General features: G+C 35.7%; 1 protein-coding gene across 1 annotated transcript in view; it reads left to right on the top strand.

The window, feature by feature from the left end:
• Window positions 1-22,711, top strand: part of HMCN1 (hemicentin 1) — a 463,190-nt gene that overhangs the window by 159,886 nt on the left and 280,593 nt on the right. Inside the window, exons 5-7 of the mRNA XM_030302673.1 lie at window positions 8,284-8,455; window positions 10,252-10,358; window positions 22,478-22,598. Of these exons, the coding sequence (XP_030158533.1) occupies window positions 8,284-8,455; window positions 10,252-10,358; window positions 22,478-22,598 (400 nt within the window). The remainder of the gene's footprint in view (window positions 1-8,283; window positions 8,456-10,251; window positions 10,359-22,477; window positions 22,599-22,711) is intronic.

Here is a 22,711-nt window from a genome sequence, read left to right as displayed (position 1 = left end):
CTTCCAAGAATATTCTGTATTATGGGCTGTATGGTGGAATGCAGAGTAGAAATGAATTTGAACCTGGGGGGAAAGGCTTTCCTGGTTATCCAGAGGGTCAGAGTGAAGGCTGCCTCTGCTATTATGTAAGGTTTACCACAAAAAGATGGTCTTGGACATGTAGCAAGTCTTTCTCATATCAAATACAATCTAGATTTAAAGGCTTTAATATTTTTGTACAATTTAATTCTTGATAATTTTTTTTGCCCAATAGTGATAAAAATATGTAGCTAATCAGATCATTGTTTTGCATGCCACTTCTCATTAAAAACCCCTGCACTGGTTTTTGTTTTTTGCTAGCTTTATTTCTGATTTATTCTTGAAAACTGCCATTTTTCTTTATGATATTTCAGAAAATGTGCAAGGTTACTGGGATCAAAAGGCCAGCCCCGCTTCTTTCTAGTTGTGTGACTTACAAACTTTGCAATCTAGGCCTCAGTTTTGTTTTTGTTTTTGTTTCTTCATCCATAAGATGGAGATAATCGTACTGTATCAAAGAATTGTTGCAGAGTGTTGTAAAGCTTCTAAAGGTATCAGCATGTAACAACACTATAAAAGTACGTACCATTATTAGTATTAATATTACACAAATCTTTTTCAGAACAGGTTCTGATTATTAGATGGGTGCATTTAAACCTAATTCTGCCTTTTCCATTGCTCTTGCTTTATTGAGTTCATTTTCTGACATTCTTCCATTACTGAACTTGAAAATCTGCACCCAGGGCTACTGTGAAGCATACATTTTGGCATTAAAAAAAAATTACTGACTTAATTTTAGAGATTTCTTCATTGCATTTTGAAACCCTAAGCTAACTAACCAAATAAAGAAGTAAAAACTAAACAGAGCCTGGTGCTCACATTTGAGACCACAAATGCAAGTTTTGGGGCACCTGAGTGGCTCAGTCAGTTAAGCGTCCGACTTCAGGATCTTTTAGTCCGTGAGTTCGAGCCCCGCATCATGCTCTGTGTTGACAGCTCAGAGCCTGGAGACCACTTCAGATTCTGTGTCTCCCTCTCTGTCTTTCCCTCCCCCGCTCATGCTCTCTCTCTCTCTCTCTCTCTCTCTCTCTCTTGCTCTCTCTCTCAAAAATAAATAAAGACTAAAAAAAATTTAAAGACCATATGTGCAAGTTTGTACACTCTTCAGCTCCATATTGAAAATTCGGTGCTGAGAGAGGGCTTGTCACAAATGAATACAGAGCCCAAATGCTACCTTTTCACATACTCTTAACTCTAAGGCTAAGGATCTGGCATACAGTTTCTCCTTTACTCTCTACCTCCCTCTTTCCCCTTTTTCCTTTTTCTTGCAAATATTTATAGGGAATTTACTAGATCCTATGCACTATATTAGTTTCAAGAGACATAGTAGTGAATATGTCTCTGTGCTCTCTGTCATGGGACCCAAAGTTTAGTAGGGAAGACAAATGATAAACAACAACAAAAATACAACTATATGCACAATTTAATTAAAATTGTGTATAATACCATATTTCTGTTCTTCCAATGAATGGACAAAAGATGTTCTGGGGATGTTCTTTGGATGTAATTAATTGCATTAAAAATGTCCTTCAAATTGCATTAAAAGAATAAAATACCTAGGAATAAATTTAACCGTGGAGGTGAAAGACCTGTACACTAAAAACTATAAGACTTTGATGAAATTACAAAGAAATGGAAAGCTACTCTCTGCTTGTAGATTGGAATAATTAATATTATTAAAATGTCCATACTTACCAAAGCAATCAGCAGATTCAAAACATGCCTGTCAGAGTTCCAATGGTATTTTTTCACAGAAATAGAATAAACAGTCCTAAGATTTGTATAGAACTACAAAAGACCCCAAATAGCCAAAGTAAACTTGAGAAAAGAAGAACAAAGCTGAAGACATCACACTTCCTGTTTCAAACTATTATTACAAAGCTATAATAATCAAAGCATATGGTTTTGGCACAAAACAGACACTTAGATCAATGGAACAGAATAGAGAGCCCAGAAATAAACCCATATATGTGTATAGTCCATTAATTTACAGCAAAGGAGCCAAGAATATGCAATACAGAAAAGACAAACTTTTCAATAATGATGTTAAGAAAACTGAACAGTCAGATGTAAAAGAATGAAACTAGACCACTATCTGAACACCATACACAAAAACTAACTCAAAATGCAGTAAAAACTTAGATATGCAACCTGGAACCATAAGACTCCTAGAAGAAAACATTGGCAGTAAGCTCCTAGACACTGACCTTGGTGATGATTTTTTGGATTTGCCACCAAAAACCAAGGCAACAAAAGCAAAAAATAAACTGCTGGGACTACATCAAACTAAAAAGCTTCTGCACAGCAAAGGAAACCATAAGCAAAATGAAAAGGCAGTCTATGGAATGGGAGTGGATAGTTGCAAAGCATGTATCTGATAAGGGGCTAATATCCAAAATATATAAATAATTCATGCAATTCAATTGCAGAAAACCAAACAACTTATCAAAAATGGGCACAGGATCTAAATAGACATTTTCCAGAGAAGACATACAGATTATCATCAGGTACATAAAAAGATGCTCAACATCACTAATCATCAGGAAAATGCAAATCAAAACTATGAGATACTACCTCACACCTGTTACAATGGCTGTTTCCAAAATGACAAATAATAATTGTTGGCAAAGATGTGGAGAAAAAGGAATCCTTGTGCACTATTGGGGGGGGGGGAATGTAAATTGTTGCAGCCACAATGGAAAAACAGTATGGAGGTTCCTCAAAAAAGGAAAAATAGAACTATTATCCATCGATTTCATTTCTGAGTTTTTTATCCAAAGAAAATGAAAACAATAACTTGAAAAGATATATGCACTCCCATGTTCATTGCAGTATTATATGCAGTAGCCGAGACATGGAAGCAACCTGAGTTTTTACTGACAGATGAATGAATAAAGAAGATGTGGTATATATGCACACAGGAATATTATTCAGCCATAAAAAGAAGGAAATCTTGCCATTTGTGACAACATGGATGGACCTTGGGGGCTCAATTTTATTATGCTAAGTGGAATAAGTCAGACAGAAAAAGACAAATAGTGCATGATCTCACTTGTATGAGGAACCTAAAACAAAAACAAAACCCAAACCAAAACTGAGTTCATAGATAACGGAGAACAGACTGGTGGTTGTCAGATGTGGAGAGTGTAGAGGAATTAGAGAAATGGGTGAAGGGGATCAAAAGGTACAGTCTTTTAGTTATAGAATAAGTCAGTCTTGGGGATGTAACGTACCACATGGTAGCTATAGTTAATAATACTGTAGTGTTATGTTTGAGAGTTGCTAAGAGAGTAAATCTTAAAAGTTCTCATAAGAGAAAAAAATTGTGACTATGTATGATGATGGATATTAACCAGATTTATTGTGATTATTTTGCTATGTATACAAATAATGAATAAAACTCATATAATCTTATATGTCAATTATATCTCAGTGCAGGGGGAAAAAAAGATGTCCTTCCAAGCAGCTAAACAAAGCTCTTCATGTTTTGTTCTTGAAGGGTATAAAAAAATGATTTTGCTTCCATTTCTGCTTAGCACTATTATATTTCATAATATATAACAATGTATCCTGGTTTTGTGCTTTGAAATAATACTTGCATCTCATTCCCATGTAAAATAGACACATGACCTTAATTTTATTTTATTATGTTTTTAAATTTACATCCAAGTTAGGTAGCATATAGTGCAACAATGATTTCAGGAGTAGATTCCTTAATGTCCCTTACCCATTTAGCCCATCCCCCTCCCACAACCCCTCCAGCAACCCTCTGCTTGTTCTCTATATTTAAGAGTCTCTTACGTTTTGTCCCCCTCCGTGTTTTTATATTATTTTTGCTTCTCTTCCCTTATGTTCATCTGTTTTGTGTCTTAAATTCCTCATAATAGTGAAGTCATATGATAATTTGTCTTTCTCTGACTAATTTCGCTTAGCATAATACCCTCTAGTTCCATCCATGTAGTTGCAAATGGCATGGATTCTTTCTGAGTGCCGAGTAATACTCCATTGTGTATATATACCACATCTTCTTTATCCACTCATCTGTCGATGGACATTTGGGCTCTTTCCATACTTTGGCTGTTGTTGATAGTGCTGCTATAAACATTGGGGTGCACGTGTCCCTTCGAAACAGCATCCCTGTACCCTTGGATAAATACCTAGTAGCGCAATTCCTGGGTTGTAGGGTAGTGCTATTTTTTAATTTTTTGAGGAACCTCCACACTGTTTTCCAGAGTGGTTGCACCAGCTTGCATTCCCACCAGCAATGCAAAAGAGATCCACTTTTTCCACATCCTTCCCAACATCTGTTGTTGCCTGAGTTGTTAATATAAGCCATTCTGACAGGTATGAGGTGGTATCTCATTGTGGTTTTGATGTGTATTTCCCTGATGATGAGTGATGTTGAGCATTTTTTCATGTGTCGGTGGGCCATCTGGATGTCTTCTTTGGAGAAGTGTCTATTCATGTCTTTTTCCCATTTCTTCACTGGATTATTTGTTTTGGGGTGTTGAGTTTGATGTTATTTATAGATTTTGGATTCTAACCCTTTATCTGATATGTATATGACCTTTTAAATATTGATCATTACATATGATATAAAATATATAAACTAAGAAAGTATCTTCAAGAACACAGGAGTCTTATATAAAACAATTATTGAGCTAGAATAAGTCCAGTTAGGTATTTAAGAGGTACAAGAACTCTTTGAAATATCAGTTTCCTATCTGTAAAATAAAGGAGCTGTATTAGATGCTCTCAAAGCCCCTTGGAGATATAAACTGATATGAATTATTAGAGAAACATTTTTAATTAAAATTTTAATGTATAATTAATGGTTACCTAGTGGTTTGAAACAGTTTTTACATTAGTAAAAATGTACCAATCCAAAGATTCTCAGATTATTGTAATTCTGTTCCATTTGTCATTAAACAGAAGATTATTTCCAATCTCATCAGAACATTTCTCATGGTTAAAAATTTCTTTCTTATATGTAGTAACATAGGAGGCCAGAAATCTCACTAATGGTAATTCTGTAGCCTGCAGTGATCTTCATTAATGCATACACTGGTAAAATCTATATTTTCTAACAAAATGGATTGCATCTGTTTTGATTTGATTTTTTTATAAATGGATAAAAAAGTGACTTTTAAGAAGTCTGAACTGTATCTTTCACAAGTAATATTATGATACATAGTAATCCTTTGTGAAAGCTTCATAAATGTTGGTGATTTGCAAACAGTATTGAGTAAACTCAAAAGCTCTCATATTCCATACCATTTGAACACACTTGCCTTATGAAAATGCAACTAAAGTAGAAACTCTCCCATTTTTATAAGAATGCCTAGGACTTAGGCATACGTAATAGACAATGAATAGATTCCCAGTGATATATCATAACCTCTGCATTGGGTTTGAAGGAAAGATATATTTGAGGAGCCATCCAGAGATATATATTCATTTAAAGAGGGATGTATAAAAAATTTCTCTTCCATTTCTGTTGCATTTCATTGTTAAACTTGAGGTGGGATGCACTTCTTGTTTACTAATTCTTTTTCTTCTTTTCGACTAATCATTTACAGCCACAATATGTGTCTTGCCACTAAAACAAATGTTCTCATTTATCTAGTTCTCTTGTCCTTTGCCTTCTTGCATCTCCTCACTGGACATTATCCTCAAAGTTATTTGTTATCAGTCACATTTCTCATTTGCTTTCTCAGACAGTAAGCCAGTATTTCCATTTCCTTCAGTTAGACAGCCATATTCTATGTATAAGAAATAAAAATGTCAACACTCAGATTATTAAAATGTGTTTTACTTAGTCCAATAGTAGTTACAACCAGTCTGATTTCTATAGCCATATGGACAGATTTATTAGGCAGATGATACATACATTTCTATTCAAGCATGATCACTGAGAGAACCCATTTTTCAAATATGGCATCTGCTTCTTTAGACAATTGTTTTGATATATACTTCATTTTGTATATAAAATCCAGGTGCCTTCTAAGGTTAAAACTTGAGGAAATATGTAATTTCCTTTTAGGGGTAATTAACTATAATGGATTTGGTCTTTCTGTTCAATTTGTCTATGACACCACTATAAGGTTTGTGGGTTTTTTTTTTTTTTTTGTAAAATAACATTTGTACTGTATTAGTTCTCTGCTTAAAGCCTTTCACGTAATTTTCCAGTGAGATATTTAGGATAAAATCCAAATGTCACAGCCTGACTGGGTGATCATACATAGTTTGCCCCTGATGCTTCCGCCCTCATCTTCTACGTCCTCTTCTTCTGAACACTTCACCGTAGCAACATGGTTTCATTCATGTTCCCAACATACCTGGAGTACTTCTGTCTTCATGTATTTTCTCAGGTCCTCTCTTCTTCCTGGAATGACGTCGCCCCCTCTTTTCTCATTTACAGAAATACTGTCTGACTTTCATGAATGAATTTTTTCACTTTGCGCATGAAGCCACTGGTGAAATATTCATTGAGGGGAAAGAAGGGAATTGAGATATAGCGGCAAGGAAACCTTTGTCTATTATGTTGCAACTATTATGATCGGCACTTTACATACATTACTTCAGCAAGGGCTCTCTGTTTCATAAATCGCCATAACGTTTTTTATTTCAGAAGAAGTCATTATTATCCTCATTATGACCAACTTCATGGACATTAGTGCATATCCCACCTCTATCGTGTGTACAGCATGCCATGTGGTTTCCGGTGTACAAAGATGAAAGAGATGTGGGCTGTTCTTGACCCTGGAGAAAAGACAGGAAGATTCATTAAAACTAAATAATGCATAAAGCGTGCGAGAAATTTAGTAAACACTAGTTCAGAGAGGAAGAGTGGTTGCTAAATATTGACTAAAATACTTAGTACCTGGAAGAGTAGCTTGAACCTTAAACATGTGTTTTATAGATGAACATAATTGCCTAACCATTGTTACTTATGTGATGTGTTAGCTACTTTCCTTATCCTTGTGGACAAAAATCAAGGGGTGGTTTTGATAGAGAATGAAGTTATTACACAGTACTTGTCGGATTGATTTGTGACTGCCACTATTGTAATTAAAAAGAAGGTTTTATTTTGGGATGAGCACTGGGTGTTGTATGGAAATCAATTTGACAATAAATTTCATAATAAAATAAAATAAAATAAAAAGAAAGTTTTATTTATTTCAAACATTTAGGCTGTAGCTTCATATTCAGCTCTGTTTAGTATTTTACGCGTAATTACAAGGGAAATTATTCATGATAGGATATAATCTTGAAAGATATATGAACCAGAGGAAGATCAGAGGTAGATTAAAGATTATCATGATTTAGAATCAATTGTAGGAAGTTCAAATAAGCAGTTCCTACCCAGACATGCACTATTTGTTTAATGAGAACTTGTATTTGCTGTTGCAGAACACTTCTGAGAACTGGAAGTCTTTCTTGTTTACAGTGAAGCATTAACACCTTCTTATAACCTAATTTCTTAATATTTCCCCCAAGGCAGTGTTTGCAAAATACACTACTTTCATTCATTCTAACCTGAAATATTTTTCTATTTTTCAAAAAATACAGTGATTAGTTTCTTCCATTATTTTTGGTACTTTCTTATTTTATCATAAAAAATGAATATTTTTCTGGCATTGCAATTATTTTGCAACATTTGATATACTGCAATATATATTACAATATTCTATATATAATTACCATATACTATATTCCAACAATTCATAGACCCAACATATTGAAATTGGATTAGATAATTTGCTAGTTATCTTTTAAAAATTGTATCTTCAAAGAAATCCAGAAAGAGAGGATGGAGGGAAATGGGATCTCACAATTTGGCAATACCATGTTTTTTATAGGTTCTTTTTTATTTCTCTTGAAAAATATAAAGCTGTCCGTAATATCTCTGCCTACTTCACTTTACTGGCTTTCAGACATCATAATCTCATTTTTAATATATTATTCCAAATAGAAAACTTGAAATCTGAGCATGGATTACACTAGTTACTTGATTCTGAAGCTACTACAATAACTGGATGTAGGAAAAGGTTTCTCTTCACCGTGATGGAACTAAACCCCATACTAGTACAGGAAGTGCCAATTCATGTGATTAACCAAAGAAAAATACTGTATCTGAAGTCATGGATGTATGATACTGTAAATGTTTCTGACATCACTCACGCTTCTTCTTTTCTTTTATAGGTGTTAAAATGGGTAGAGGAAGCAGTGCAGTCCTCTAAAGTTCACCTGTTATCAACAGATCATTTGGAACAAGCTGTAAACACTTGGAAAATTCCTTTTGATCCCAGCCTAAAAGAGGTTACTGTGTCTCTGAGTGGCCCTTCTCCAGGGATTGAAATTCGCAACCCTTTAGGTGAGATATATCATACATCATATAATAAAATACGAAAACCATGAAAGGTAAAAGTTTTTTGCACACTTATTTATGTCAAGTTAATGCTAACTTTATGAATAAATTCAGTGAATTCAAAAATGACTAGGAAGGATTTTTTAAAAATAAAACTTTTTAGTCCTAAGTATTGTTGAATTAACATGAGATTCAAAAAACTGAAACTCCTAATAATTTATATAGATCAGATTTGGTAACTTAATTGTAGCTAAACCACTCAAAAGAAAAAAATATTTAAATTGAGCCTGAAATTATATTTTCCTAATTTATGTATGAGGAAATATTTCATGTAACATATTCTATAAAATTTAGTATTTTGTGTTATTTTTAATGAATCACATGAAAAACCTCCTTTTAAAACTAGCTGCCTATTTTTTTTTTTTTACCATATTGTCTTCTTGATAGGGTTGACTTTTACAGAAGAGAGTTAAAAACCACATTCTTTAATAGAATAATGTTTTAATTTACTTTGCTTCCTCAGTTGTATGTCATAACCCTAGGAATTGACCTGCTTCCTTGGCTAGTTGAATATTCTAATAAGACTTACATTGAAAAGGAATCTAGTAAAGATAGAAACCTCATTTTCCCTATTATTTGCATTTAGAATTTATTTATTTATTTGTTTGATTGTTTATTTATTTACCTACCTATTGATGTTTGTAACATATTATCATTTCCATTGTGGCTTTAGTGTGCTGCTTTTTAAAAACCTATTTGTGAGTATTTGTAAATGGAAAGAGAGTAACTAGCTTACTTATTCAATTTAAGTCTTAAGAAATAACTAATGCCTAAAAGAAAACAGCATAGGAAATTGTCCCCAAAGACCACATTCATGCTACCAATCAAAGTGGAGATTTACCAAACAAATAAGACCTATTTTTCAAGACTCCTATGGGTTTAGCTGAATACATGAATTTGTCTGTTGAGGTAGCATTCCATTCTAACCTTCCATGCTCCCCAGGAAAGATTTGTGGTTTTCACTACCTGGATAATTAAAAATATGTTATTCACTGTATTATGTTTATACTACTTTAAAAAGCCATTGACATTGATATTTTAAAAGTTGTTTACAATAATTGTAAAACTTCTGATGCAAACATAGATTCTTATAATTGATTTGTTTATATAACTGCAGAAGGAGTCTATAGAGAGCCACGAGTGAATAACTAAACTATGGCTTAATTCCTAATTTGCTTTTCTTCTTCTCTATGTCCCAACTATTAGATACTTTAGGTAAATCTCAGGTCATAGGAGATAGTATCATGCTACTTTATTTCACTGCCTCCTTTAAATGTGACAATAAAAGCTTTCTCCTGTGCTTCATGGAATATAGGTTAATGTTTTGGGCTTCGTGCACAAATATGCCCAAGGCTCTCATGTTAGTAATACCTTGAGTGATCTCCAAAAAGACATTTATTCTGGTTTACTGTTCTTGCCATCTGTTAAATCTAAATGTCTCTAGTGACTGCACGTAACTTCTCAGTAGCCATAATAATTGTTACCTAGGCTGGCTTTGGAAATATGATTGCAGTCTGCCAGTTGTTATTTTTGTTTTAAGACCAAATCCTCATAGCAAATGGGAATCTGATACTTCAGTTTCAATGTCCAGAAACCATAAAATTAAACATATTTTAGAAATAAATAATGTTTTGAGCTATAGGCACACATGTCCATCAGGTAATTTGTACTGGAAATGTATACAGCTAGTACACATAGCTGAAAGAAAGCTTATGCTTGTTACCTTTATGTCTGTCTTTCAGGGAAGCTGATAAAAAAAGGATTTGGCCTGAATGAGCTATTAAATATCCATAACTCTGCCAAGGTGGTGAATGTTAAAGAGCCAGAGGCTGGAATGTGGACAGTGAAGGTATGGTTATTTTACAAAGTCTGTTTATTTTGTTTTGATGTTGGCATGTTTTATAAAGTATATACAATATTTATATCTTCTCTCGCAATCACGGAGAATGCTTTTACTAAAAAGCAGTATACATAATGCATTTGTAAAGGTGTCTTGATCACGTGAATTTGGTAGTGTTAAGTTTTGATGACCATGAACGGCATTGATATCACCACAGAATACACTTAAATTCTCAGATAGTTTTCCAATAATCAAACCTGTAGATTGACTTTTTTATGCACCTCCTTTTTCCAAAACAATCAGAGATGAGCTAGTCGAGAATAATGGTTAGGGGCATAGGCTCTAGTACGGGGATGCCTGGGTGGGAATCTCAATGCTGCTACTTAAAAGCTTTATTTCCTTGGGACTGTAGAGTTCTCTGTGCCTTGCTCTCCTCCTCCTAATGTTGGAATAAAAAAATAATACTCTTTTACTTCATAGAATTGTGCTGAGAATAAAATTAATATGATACAAATGAAATACTTAGCATAGTTCCTGTTACAAAGTGAGCACTCAGGTTCTGTTGGCTCTTGTTATTTGGATAGATCTACATTCATTGTTTACTTGAACCCAATATGGTGTTTGGATCCTAGAATTACACGAAGTAGTATGTATTCACTCTAAGCATTGTATTATGTTAATATGGAGGAGAGAACATACACCCCGAATTCAGAATACCATAAATTGAAATCCAGTTCTGCAGTAGATTATGTGTGTGACTCATTGTCATGGATATTCTGAGGGACTTGCCCATGTTTCTCAGGCTTTTCAATGTGCTCTGGCCTAATTCCAACTCCAGTATCTGCATTTCTGTGCCTAAGAGTTTTTTTTTTTCCAGAACAGAAGAAGGCTGTTCTGCCAGAGAATTAAACCCCTCAGGAGCAGCTTTCAGTCTCTGGCAGGAATAAACTCCAGTTGTCCACATGAGAGGAGGACTGAAAGCACACCCTTCTGGGGCTACATTCCTTTTCCTGTATCACTTCCCTCTTCCTATGAGCATCCTTTGTACCTCCCAAATAAACAGCTTGCTCTAGAATCCTTCTGGGATAACTCAAATTGAAGATACCTCTTGCATCATTTACTCTTGCTATCTCAGCTTCCCTACATTAAAAAAAAAAAAAAAAAGATTCATGGGCTCATGATTGAAATGTTGGAGCTGCTGTGAATGTGCATGGAAGTGTTCATATCCCAGGCATCTGAGGTGCCATTTCTTGCATGCCATTTTTTGTTTTTGTTTGCTTTTTCCTTTTTAAAAGAATACCTATATTAATTCTCCCAGCTTAAAAAAAGAAAGCTTCCATTGTAACTTCATTCAAGCCCTAGAATATTCTCAGAACTCTCAGCCTTATAGGGAAAGTAGAAACGGTCATATGGATTTTTTGAGGGGTAGGGGGGAGGTGGATAATATGGGATAAGGGTTTGGGTGAAAAGGCAGTGTGAAATGTAATGGCCCCATCTGCCTGTTTTATTCACCTCCTTTCATGCGCTTACTAGGTACTCAATATTTACTGAGGGCATTCAGTTGTAATGATGCAATGTTTTACTGCTATATTTTAAACAAGTGTAGCCAAATTGGATGGCATAGTTAGTTATTTTAACCAACTCCCCCAGTGTATGACTAGTGTTGAGTCTGACCTTCTGTGACCACAGTAAGTATAGGAGGTTTAGAGTCTTTTTTTTTCCCTCAAATACTTTAAGTGTGACCTAAACCAACAATGTCTTGACTAGCAAGTTCAGTGAGGCAATTTCTTCTTGCTTTCTGAATAAGCATCAAGTTACTGATTGTGAAATATGTACAAGTGATGACATTTCTTTCGTATTATTGGCAACTTATTGCAAAGTATATGAACCTCTTTTGCAGGTGATTTGGTTTGCTACCTGTAGTATTTCCTCTAGTAAGACTCTTGCCCAGAAGAAGAGAAATATTGCATGGCTGTTGCTTTATCTTGTGCCTAACACATCTACCCATTCAGTCATCCATCCAATAAACATTTATGGAGTTTTGCCCTTGGCCATGTTCCCTGATACTTAATGGGCACTAAGCACATTTTAATTGTAATTAGAACAGAAAAGCACTGAGGATTACTTTGTGAGTGAGGAGGGAGACGATAAGGGGATGAGGTGAAGGGGACTCTGTTTAGACAAGTCTGTAAGTTCAGACTCTTATAATTAAGGAAACAATGAAAAGACACTGTAAATAGATAAGAGTTCTCACAAAAAAACCTCTGGTTCTGATGTCACACTATTTATAGAGTACAATTAGTGGTAGCTAAGCAAAGGATATACATTACAATGCAATTTGAAGATAATAAACTTATTTTGCTCCTATATGAAATACCAAAATAATATATCAGGTTGATGCAAAGGAAATTGAGCTGAACCTAGAGACATAAATATCACTGCTGACTTTGGATCTCCCTTTTTGATGGCTAATGAGTGATAATGTTTTACATGTGCACTTTCTCAAGAAGAGAAATGTCTGAGATTAGATAGTATTATCTCTGGTGCTATCTCTCATGCACTCAGCTATCTGGAAAATGTCTGCTCTATCAGTAGAATTCATAATGGCTTGTTGAATATTTCACATAGCAGTTTTTATCCCAAGTATGGAAAACTATTATTTGACTTTAGCATGGTATTCCAGGGTCACCCAACTGAGCCTCAACCAATCCTTCTAACTCTTGTCTGTCGCTTTCCTTTACACTCTAGTCAAATATAACTTTGTACTCTCTCTCATCCTATCTCCTACCACATTCTCTTGACCTGTGTTTTCTCTTAAGTTGTTCCTTCTCCTAGAATGCCCTTCCTTTCCATCTGACTTCTGATTTTCATGGCAAATGACAACACTTTTATCAAGCCTTTTCTGACTTTTTTCCATTTAAAGGCTCTCTTTTCCCTCTGGCCTTCTACTGCAGTTTTTCTGCACCTCCCTTTTTGATGATTTCTCTACAGATTTTATATTTATTTCTGTACAGGTTTTCTCTTCCTATTTTACTCTAGACCAGATTTTGTTGATGGTGTATGCCACAGATGTCTGGGAAAGAACTACATGAATATTCATGAATAAAAATGAATGCATTTATTTTGATAATATCCAAGGAAGCAAGTTGAAGAGTTGATTTAGTTATGTGCTGGCATGGAACTCTTTAATTTGTCCATGATTTAAAATACTGTGAGAGTGGCAATTTCTTTTCTTCTGTGGTTTTCCTCTAAAACCTTGGTAATTACTTTTCTGTAACTTATTAGGACACTGTTACCAAATAGACAATGAGTTTACTCATCTGTATAGTTCACATAAATGACTCAAATGCTTTAGGTTGCCTCTGATGCAGGTAAAAACATGTTAGAAATAGATGAGTAAGAAGAATGTAAAGGTTTACTAAAAACACAAGATAATGTTGTTTTATGTCCCTAAATTTCCATTGTAGAGAAACTACAAATCCTGAATCTCGTTTCTGTGCAATACGGATTTTCCATTCAGGCAGCTATATCTATATATAGAATGTTTGAACATAACCACAAAGACTCTCAGGCCAAATTTTGTTCCTTAAGTGAAGCTTCCTACAAAGACATTAAATAATTGTCAGCACCCTTCGGGTTTAGGTGGCACAAACTGTTTCTATTAGTCTAGGATTATCAGTGTGATCAATATAATCCAACACATCCCTTGGGGCACATTTCCATTAAGTAAATTTGGATAAACTGTCCTTAGATAATCTTCCAAGTAGAGAAAGAAGTGTACCCAACCACATGATTATATTGAGATTCTGAGACTAGTAGAAATGTTTCTGTTTTAGATAGCTATGCTGGTTGCCAGAGACTACTAATGGATTTTCTAAAGATAAGAATATTTTGGAAACCATACTCAAGTGGCATAAGCTTGTTTAGGAATCATAATTAAATAAATCTCAAGTCAACGAAGGACCACACAAGATTATTAGACTGGCTTCCAATTATTCTCACCTGGTGACTCTTTTCAAAAAGCCTGAAGATGACACCAGGTGTGTTATTTAAATGGATTAGGTGCAGCATTAATTCAGATGTTTTAGGTCAATGGAATGCTTTATACTAGAGATTTTCTGGAAAATTTCCCAGTTTTTTTAGTCTGCTGATACCAGATTATCAACCAAATAGAATGTTTCCTTTAAAAAAAAACTGTACATTTATATGTCTATGTGTATGTGTATGTATGTGTATGTCTATGTGTATGTTATGTGTAGTGTGTTATTATGTGTGCGTGTGTGTGTGTGTGTGTGTGTGTGTGTGTATAATTTATTCTATGCTTTGGATACATTTCTTTCCTTATATCACATTTCTCTAAACATCCAATGCCTAATAGAATGAGAGTATTTAAATCTAGCTGGCATTATTATATCTTTGTGCCTGGCACAATGCCCAGCCCATAGTAGGTTTTCTTTTTTTTTTTAATATATGAAATTTATTGTCAAATTGGTTTCCATACAACACCCAGTGCTCATCCCAAAAGGTGCCCTCCTCAATACCCATCACCCACCCTCCCCTCCCTCCCACCCCCATCAACCCTCATTTAGTTCTCAGTTTTTAACAGTCTCTTATGTTTTGGCTCTCTTCCACTCTAACCTCTTTTTTTTTTTTCCTTCCCCTCCCCCATGGGTTTCTGTTAAGTTTCTTAAGATCCACATAAGAGTGAAACCATATGGTATTAGGTTTTCAATAAATATTTGAAACTGCCATATTTCTTTAATTTCTAAAGAACAGTATGTCACTTAAGAACAAATACTTTGAGAAGAGTTTGCACCCATTTTCATCCAAGATCCACTACTTAATAGCTCTTTGACCTTGAAGAAATTACCTAATTTCCCAAGTCTGAGAAAAATGGGGGAAATAATGCCTACTTACTGACACATTAATGTTAAAATTAGTTGTACTCTTGAATATGTGTAAATTGAAGATTGTATCTATACTATTTCTATTAATGCGGATACACATGATTTTTTCTTACTTTGGGCTTTGTTTTTTTGTGTGTTTTGTTTTTTAGAGAGAGAGCATACAAACGGGGAGAAGGAGGAGGAGGAGGAGGAGGAGGAGGAGGAGGAGAGAGAGAGAGAGAGAGAGAGAGAGAGAGAGAGAGAGAGAGAGAGAGAGAGAATGTTAAGCAGGCACCATACTCAGCACAGAGCCTGACTCAGGGGCTTGATCTCACAACTGTGAGATCATGACCTGAGCTAAAATCAAGAGTCGGACGCATAACTGACTAAGCCACCCAGGTACCCTGGGCTTATATATTTTCATAAAGCATTGAAACTCTTTAGGAAAGAGAATTAAAGCCAGTTCTATCAATCACGTTTTAATTCAACGTATAAAAGGGCAGGCTTCACATTTAGTAGGAGGAAGAATTCTTACTGGTGTAATGTAAGAAAGGTAATTCCTTACTAATGTTACATGTTCTTTGGGTGTTGACAAGATGTTCTACTTTACACAGTCACTCACGAACCCAAGCTGATGGAGGCTCCACCATAATTTAGAACATTCGGCCTCTTCAGTTATTTCAGTGGGAGAAAAGACTAGAGAATGTGCATTGAACTTTTTTAAAAAAGGAATTTGTGTCACTCCTGGAATGACACAGATATCTCTGTGAGTGACAGACACACTTTAGTCCCTATTATCATGGCCTAGTGGTATACTGGATCTGGCTCATAATGGCTCATGGAGAGGAAATTATGCACTTTCTCTTCCCACCTCTGTGTTCAGTAACGTCATGTTGGGAGCTTGAAATCAGCCATGGTGGTAGTATTTACACCACAGAAATTGGCAAGTGCCCAGAATTAAGGCTTTTTATTCAGAAAGCAGTTTACCAACTCTCCACTAACCAACTTGACCTCTCCTAATGGAAGTGTATTTAGAAATGTAGAATGGCAAATGAATAATTAGATGGCATCATTATCTTCTATTGCCACAGTGTGCAAATCATCCCAGAGATGATGTTATCCTAAAATGCTATGCATCGACTTGGGTACTATAGAAAAAGCACTGAACTTGGAACAGCTGCCATTTAACTTGCTATCTAAACCTAGGCAAGCAATCATTTCTTTGAACATCAGTTTCTTTATAGTGTTATAAAGTCATCTTTGGATGCAATAGGATTACATCAAATAATGTGTGAAGAAACTTAGCATAATGCTTCTGGAAAAATTCACAAATTCTTGATGAATCTGGCATTTGCTGGTTCTTAAGGAGTCTAAGGAAAAGCACCAACATTAGTTAGGCATTTGGAGGGCTTTAGTATCATTTTTTAAACCTACACTTACAAAATGCCTGTGGTAAATAAGAGACCGTTATCACCCTATGGGACTTTCAATATAGAGAGGTATTTAATAGGCCTTTATGTTTAAACTAAGAAGTAGATCCATCCACAGATATCAGAGGATAACTAATTTTTCCTGGAGCTCTCCATGGTATTGTAGCCTGTCCTCCTTCACTCCTCACAGAGTCACTTCAATTCAGAAACCTAGACTTGGTCTACTCTGTTCCTTCTTTTCTGTTACTCCTTTGAGGATCAAGGTTACCTATTTACAATTTTAGGATGTCGGTAGGTATCTAGTATAACTTTATCTTTGCCTCAGCTCTGCTCACACTGCAGCAGCCTGTGTGTTCTTGACTCAGACCTTTCCACAACTTGACCAACATGACATTGTAATTCAGAGTTGTAATGAATTCAGAGTCATTTTGAGTTCATGACATTGAATTCAGAGAGTAATTCAGTGTAATTCAGAATAAAGTTCATAATAGATCGTTTTGAACTTTAAAAAATTGTATGAATAAATACACTGTGTGAAATACAATTCTCAAGAGTTCCTAGCCCATACAAACCCTGTTTAGTGCCTAGTGTCTAGAAATTTTCCTGTTATTGTTGGAGCTATCATGCTGCTGCTAGGTTTCCCTCTTCTTAACTATAGAAGCCATGAGATTAGAGTGGCTTTGTGCAGAAATGGTACTTCAAGACATTCTATGGTGGAGAGATGTTTTTTGGAGCCAAATTCAAATAACCCACATGATAAACAGACCAAATATAAAAACATTAAGTCAGTAATGTGGTCTTACTAATATTATTATATATAAAGAAAAATGATATTAAAATTGCTAGAATAATTTGGAGGAGAAAAGAGAGGGAAAGGAATATGCAGCTGGACTGCCTCTCTTTTTCTCTGTTTGACTCAATTACAGAACTAGCTGAATATTCTTTGTCCCACTAGGACCTTCACATCATTAATTCTCCTCCAACCCCACTATGTCCATAATATGTGAGAATCCAGAGCCTTCTCCCAACGTTTATGGAGTTTGCTGAAAGCTTACTTTCTTAGGTCTCCTTGCCTCCTGATTATTTGTGTATTGATTATCACCTTCTGTACTTTGATACAGGACAAAGCTCAGCCTCATCAAAAATATCACAGGAAATCCACTAATAACAGGACTTGTGAGTTTAGTAGATTTAACTGAAGATTTGGGGTTATGTCTTGAAGCACCTTATCCCCTTCTGCTCTCTCCTTGGACCCATTCCTCTTTTCTTCTTATTATGCCTCTACTTCTCTCCTCTGAATAGTCTCATGAGTTCCACATTACTCTCCTACTATGTAGATCAGTTCAGCATTTTCCAGTGTTTTCCTTGAAACCAGCATAATCAGGGGCACCGGGGTGGCGCAGTCAGTTAAGCGTCCGACTTCAGCCAGGTCACGATCTCGCGGTCCGTGAGTTCGAGCCCTGCGTCGGGTTCTGGGCTGATGTCTCAGAGCCTGGAGCCTGTTTCCGATTCTGTGTCTCCCTCTCTCTCTGCCCCTTGCCCGTTCATGCTCTGTCTCTCTCTCTGTCCCAAAAATAAATAAACGTTGAAAAAAAAATTAAAAAAAAAAAAAAAGAAACCAGCATAATCAAATTCAGTGAGATAAGCATGAGAAACATATAGGGTGGCTATAGAGGTTGGTTTCTGGAGCCTCACTGAGTGTATACCACAGCTCTTCCACCTGATATATCTGTGAAATTAGGATAATATACTCCCACAAAGGGGCTTTTGTAAAGATCAAAAGTGATCATTTATAAAATGAAAGATTTAGTCTGTTGTACAGTTTGCATTTTGTATATGTTAATATTTCTTCTCCTTTACCATTTACTGGTTTATTTACCATCATTATACATAGAACCCTTTTGTTATTTTTCTAAAGTTCATTTATTTATTTTTGACACAGAGAGAGTGTGAGTCAGGGAGGAACAGAAAAAGAGAGAGAGAGAGAGAGAGAGAGAGAGAGAGAGAGAGAGAGAACACCCCAAGCAGGCTTTGTCCTGTCAGCACAGAACCCGACACGGGGCTCAGTCTCACAAACTGTGAGATCATGACCTGAGCTGAAATCAAGAGTTGGATGCTTAACTGACTGAGCCACCCAGGCCTCCCCCGCTTTTTGTTCTTATTAACACTAATATTTGAAAAAGGGAGCTGAGTTAAGAAGCAGACTAAAAAAATAATTTACCTTAAGATAACAGACAAAAATTATAAACTATTGGCAGTTTCTTAAAAAGACATTTTAATATGATGTTTTGTGTTCCCCAAATATTATCCAAATATTGTTGTAATTATTTTCAGAGAATGATTAGAGAATGATAAATGCATGCATGAGTGTCAGAGGTCATTTTAAACTAAATTAGTTTAATTTTTAAATTTTTATTCTATTTTTAAACCACAATTTTGGTTTATTTGTGATGCCCTTCATTCCTATTACCCTGATTGATACAGAGTTGGATGTAGTTTTACATGAAAACGGACTCACTTGGAAATATTTTTGCTTACAAACCCTTTCAAATTCTATACCGACTGTTTAAAATATAATATAGAAACACAAAGTTAAAAAACTTGGTTAACCTATTACCCTTCATATTTTTGGCATTGCTCAGAGAACAGGAAACCTACATCCTTATTTCCATATACTTCATTAATTAGTGTGGTATTTTAAGGATCAAAATTAATTTATTTTACAATAATTTTATAGAGGTTAAAAGGAGCTCCTTATTCATTAGCTCTGCTCTATTTTTAATATATTGGTTAGTAATAAAATGCCATATTTTCAAACACAGGTAATTTCTAATTTTGTCACTTTGATATTAAGCACTACTCTTAAAATGGACTCTTTGTCACTTGATTTGTACACAGCACATATGCAAGATAATTAACACCTGATGGCAGTCATTTGGCAAATTATGGGTCATGTGTAGCTTTGGTAACCTCAATCATAGGAGACTTTCTGAGTAACAATTAATGATAATATATCATGTCAGTGAATAAATATAAATCAAGTCATCCTAATATTGACCCTTTTGATTGTCCTTACATGAAATCAGGAGGCAATAGTGTCTTCAGTAAGGCACTGTGTGATCTAAACCAGTTGAAATAGACTTAACAAGGTTTTGTATAACCCCTAGGAAATCCCAATGTAAAATTGGATCGTAGCCCATATGCACCACCACTCCCCCCTTTTCTTTGCTCTACTGTATGGAATTCATGACACATCTTCCTTTAGAAATAATGGAATAAATGGTGGTACTGAGACCCCCCACACTTACACAGTCCTTTGTAAACCTTAGGAAAATGAGCTGGAGTAATTAGCAGCAGCATTTACACTAAAAATACAACAAACCTGTTTTTATGGCCATGTGTTTTTTCTTTTTTTTTCACCTTCATTTTCCTTTTTTTTTGTTTTGTTTTTTTTTTTTTTTTTTTTTAGTTTTTGCAGGTTTTGCTCAATGAGAAAAAAATATGGTAGTAAAAGGGACATATCTCCTTCTCTTTCCTCTCCTGGTTGCTAAATAACAAGGAATCGCAGTGATTTCAGGAAGGCTGTGTAGTTTGCAGAGCTCTGGAAGTGGCATGTTTTTTTTTTCAATATATGAAGTTTATTGTCAAATTGGTTTCCATACAACACCCAGTGCTCATCCCAAAAGGTGCCCTCCTCAATACCCATCACCCACCCTCCCCTCCCTCCCACCCCCATCAACCCTCAGTTTGTTCTCAGTTTTTAAGAGTCTCTTATGCTTTGGCTCTCTTCCACTCTGACCTCTTTTTTTTTTTTTTCCTTCCCCTCCCCCATGGGTTTCTGTTAAGTTTCTCAGGATCCACATAAGAGTGAAACCATATGGTATCTGTCTTTCTCTGTATGGCTTATTTCACTTAGCATCACACTCTCCAGTTCCATCTACGTTGCTACAAAGGGCCATATTTCATTCCTTCTCATTGCCATGTACTACTCCATTGTGTATATAAACCACAATTTCTTTATCCATTCATCAGTTGATGGACATTTAGGCTCTTTCCATAATTTGGCTATTGTTGAGAGTGCTGCTATAAACATTGGGGTCCAAGTGCCCCTATGCATCAGTACTCCTGTATCCCTTGGGTAAATTCCTAGCAGGGAAGTGGCATGTTTTTAATCATGGTCTGCCTTAATATGGCTGTTTATCAGATTGCAATTTTATATATAATTATATATATTATAGGCATGCATATTTCTAGTGCATTCTATCAATGCTGCTATCATGTGGTCATTTTACTTTGAGAGAGAATCTTGGTGATCAATGTAATAAAATATGGTGAACTCTTTTTCTTTCTTTTTTTAATGTTTATTTTTTATTTTGGGGGGTGGGGAAGAGAGAACACGCAGAGGATCCCAAGCGGGCTCCATTCTGACAGCAGAGAGCCCAGTGTGGTGCTCTAACTCATGAACCATGAGATCATGACCTGAGCCGAAGTCAGAAGCTTAACTGACTGAGGCACCCAGGCACCCCTGGTGAACTCTTATTCATAAATGTTAGGTGGGTTTTTGAAATGTCGATTCCTAGACTCCACTCACCATACATTCTGATTCAGTAAATCTGGGTTGGAGTCTACATTTTTAAGAAACAACCTGAGTGATTTTGTATAGCTGTAGATGAAGGTGCTCCTCAGCTCTTATTTTGAAAGACGTTGAGATAGAGGCTAACTCTGACTTACCTTGCTCTTGGGAGACAATGTAGCACTCTGGTGAAGACCTGGGAGCCTGACCTTACCATTAAAACCCCACCTCTGCAGTTAAGAAGCCTTGTGAACTTAGGAAGCTACTTAATGACTTAGTGCCCCATCTGTTTATCAGTGCAGTGGTGATAATGATGATATATATCTGATAGAATTGTAACAAAAATTAAATTAGCCAATATATTTAAAGAGTCTGGACATAGAGGGAGCACTCAGTAAACATTAGTGTTACTATTTTATCCTGTGGCCTTCATCCAAATTATTTATTATTTATCCACATATGAGTCATTTCAGTGCAGAGCTATTCAATATTTAGTCCAGCCATCATCCCCTTTAGGAGGTTTTAGCCGAACTACAGGCTAGTCTATGTTGCTTTTATGTATTTTTGCATACCATTTATGTGTTTCTAATACTGCATCATATTAAAGCTTTCTATTTCTCCATCAGTCTCCCTCATTAGCCATGAGTACTTAGAGGATGTGGACCATGTTTTATGCACATTTGTGTCTCAAGCACCCAGTGCTTTTGCTAGGACGCTGCTGAGCTGAGGATGCTGGTTGGCCAAAATCTGGATAGTGGTCAGCTCTCAGTGCTCGTCCTGGCTGTATCTTCCCAGAAGATAGGAAGATCTTCTTCCCAGAAGAAGGAGATCTTTTCCAGAATCAAACTTGGATAGTGTTTAGGGGAGAAGATTTAGTCATCCATTCATTTCATCGATATTTGTTGAATGTCTACCATGTAAAACCACAATGATCCATGTCCTTATGGAGCTTTTACAGATTAACTTCAGGGGTATTCACTAGTGACTCAACATCTATATCTTATACCATTGGGCCAGTGTATTACTGAATTTTATTTTAGAACAATCCCTTGGGATATGCGTTATAAAACTTGCATTTAAGGTGTAGAATCATAGTTAAGTTTAGAACACCCAGATCAGAGCCTCAATTATTGGACATCAGTCCTAATTAAACACTTTGTAGTTTCCCATACCAGGTAGTGTTTATTGTGACCAGCAACCTGGATCAACTCACGGGGTTTGTCGTTAAACATTTTTCAGACTTCTAGCAGTGGAAGGCACTCTGTTCGCATCACCGGCCTTAGTACGATTGATTTCAGAGCTGGTTTTTCCCGAAAGCCCACCCTGGATTTCAAAAAAACAGTCAGCAGACCAGTGCAAGGTTTGTATGCGCATATTACCAAAGTTGACGTAGTAGACATCCAAGTGCAAAACATTGCTCAGATTGTCTGTGATTTTATAATTTTGTGGAATTCAACAGAATTGGGAGTTATA

This window comes from Lynx canadensis, chromosome F1 (assembly GCF_007474595.2).
Source record: "Lynx canadensis isolate LIC74 chromosome F1, mLynCan4.pri.v2, whole genome shotgun sequence".
Taxonomy (NCBI): domain Eukaryota; kingdom Metazoa; phylum Chordata; class Mammalia; order Carnivora; family Felidae; genus Lynx; species Lynx canadensis.
Note: the sequence above shows the minus strand (reverse complement) of the source record. Positions and strands in the feature narration are given on the sequence as shown.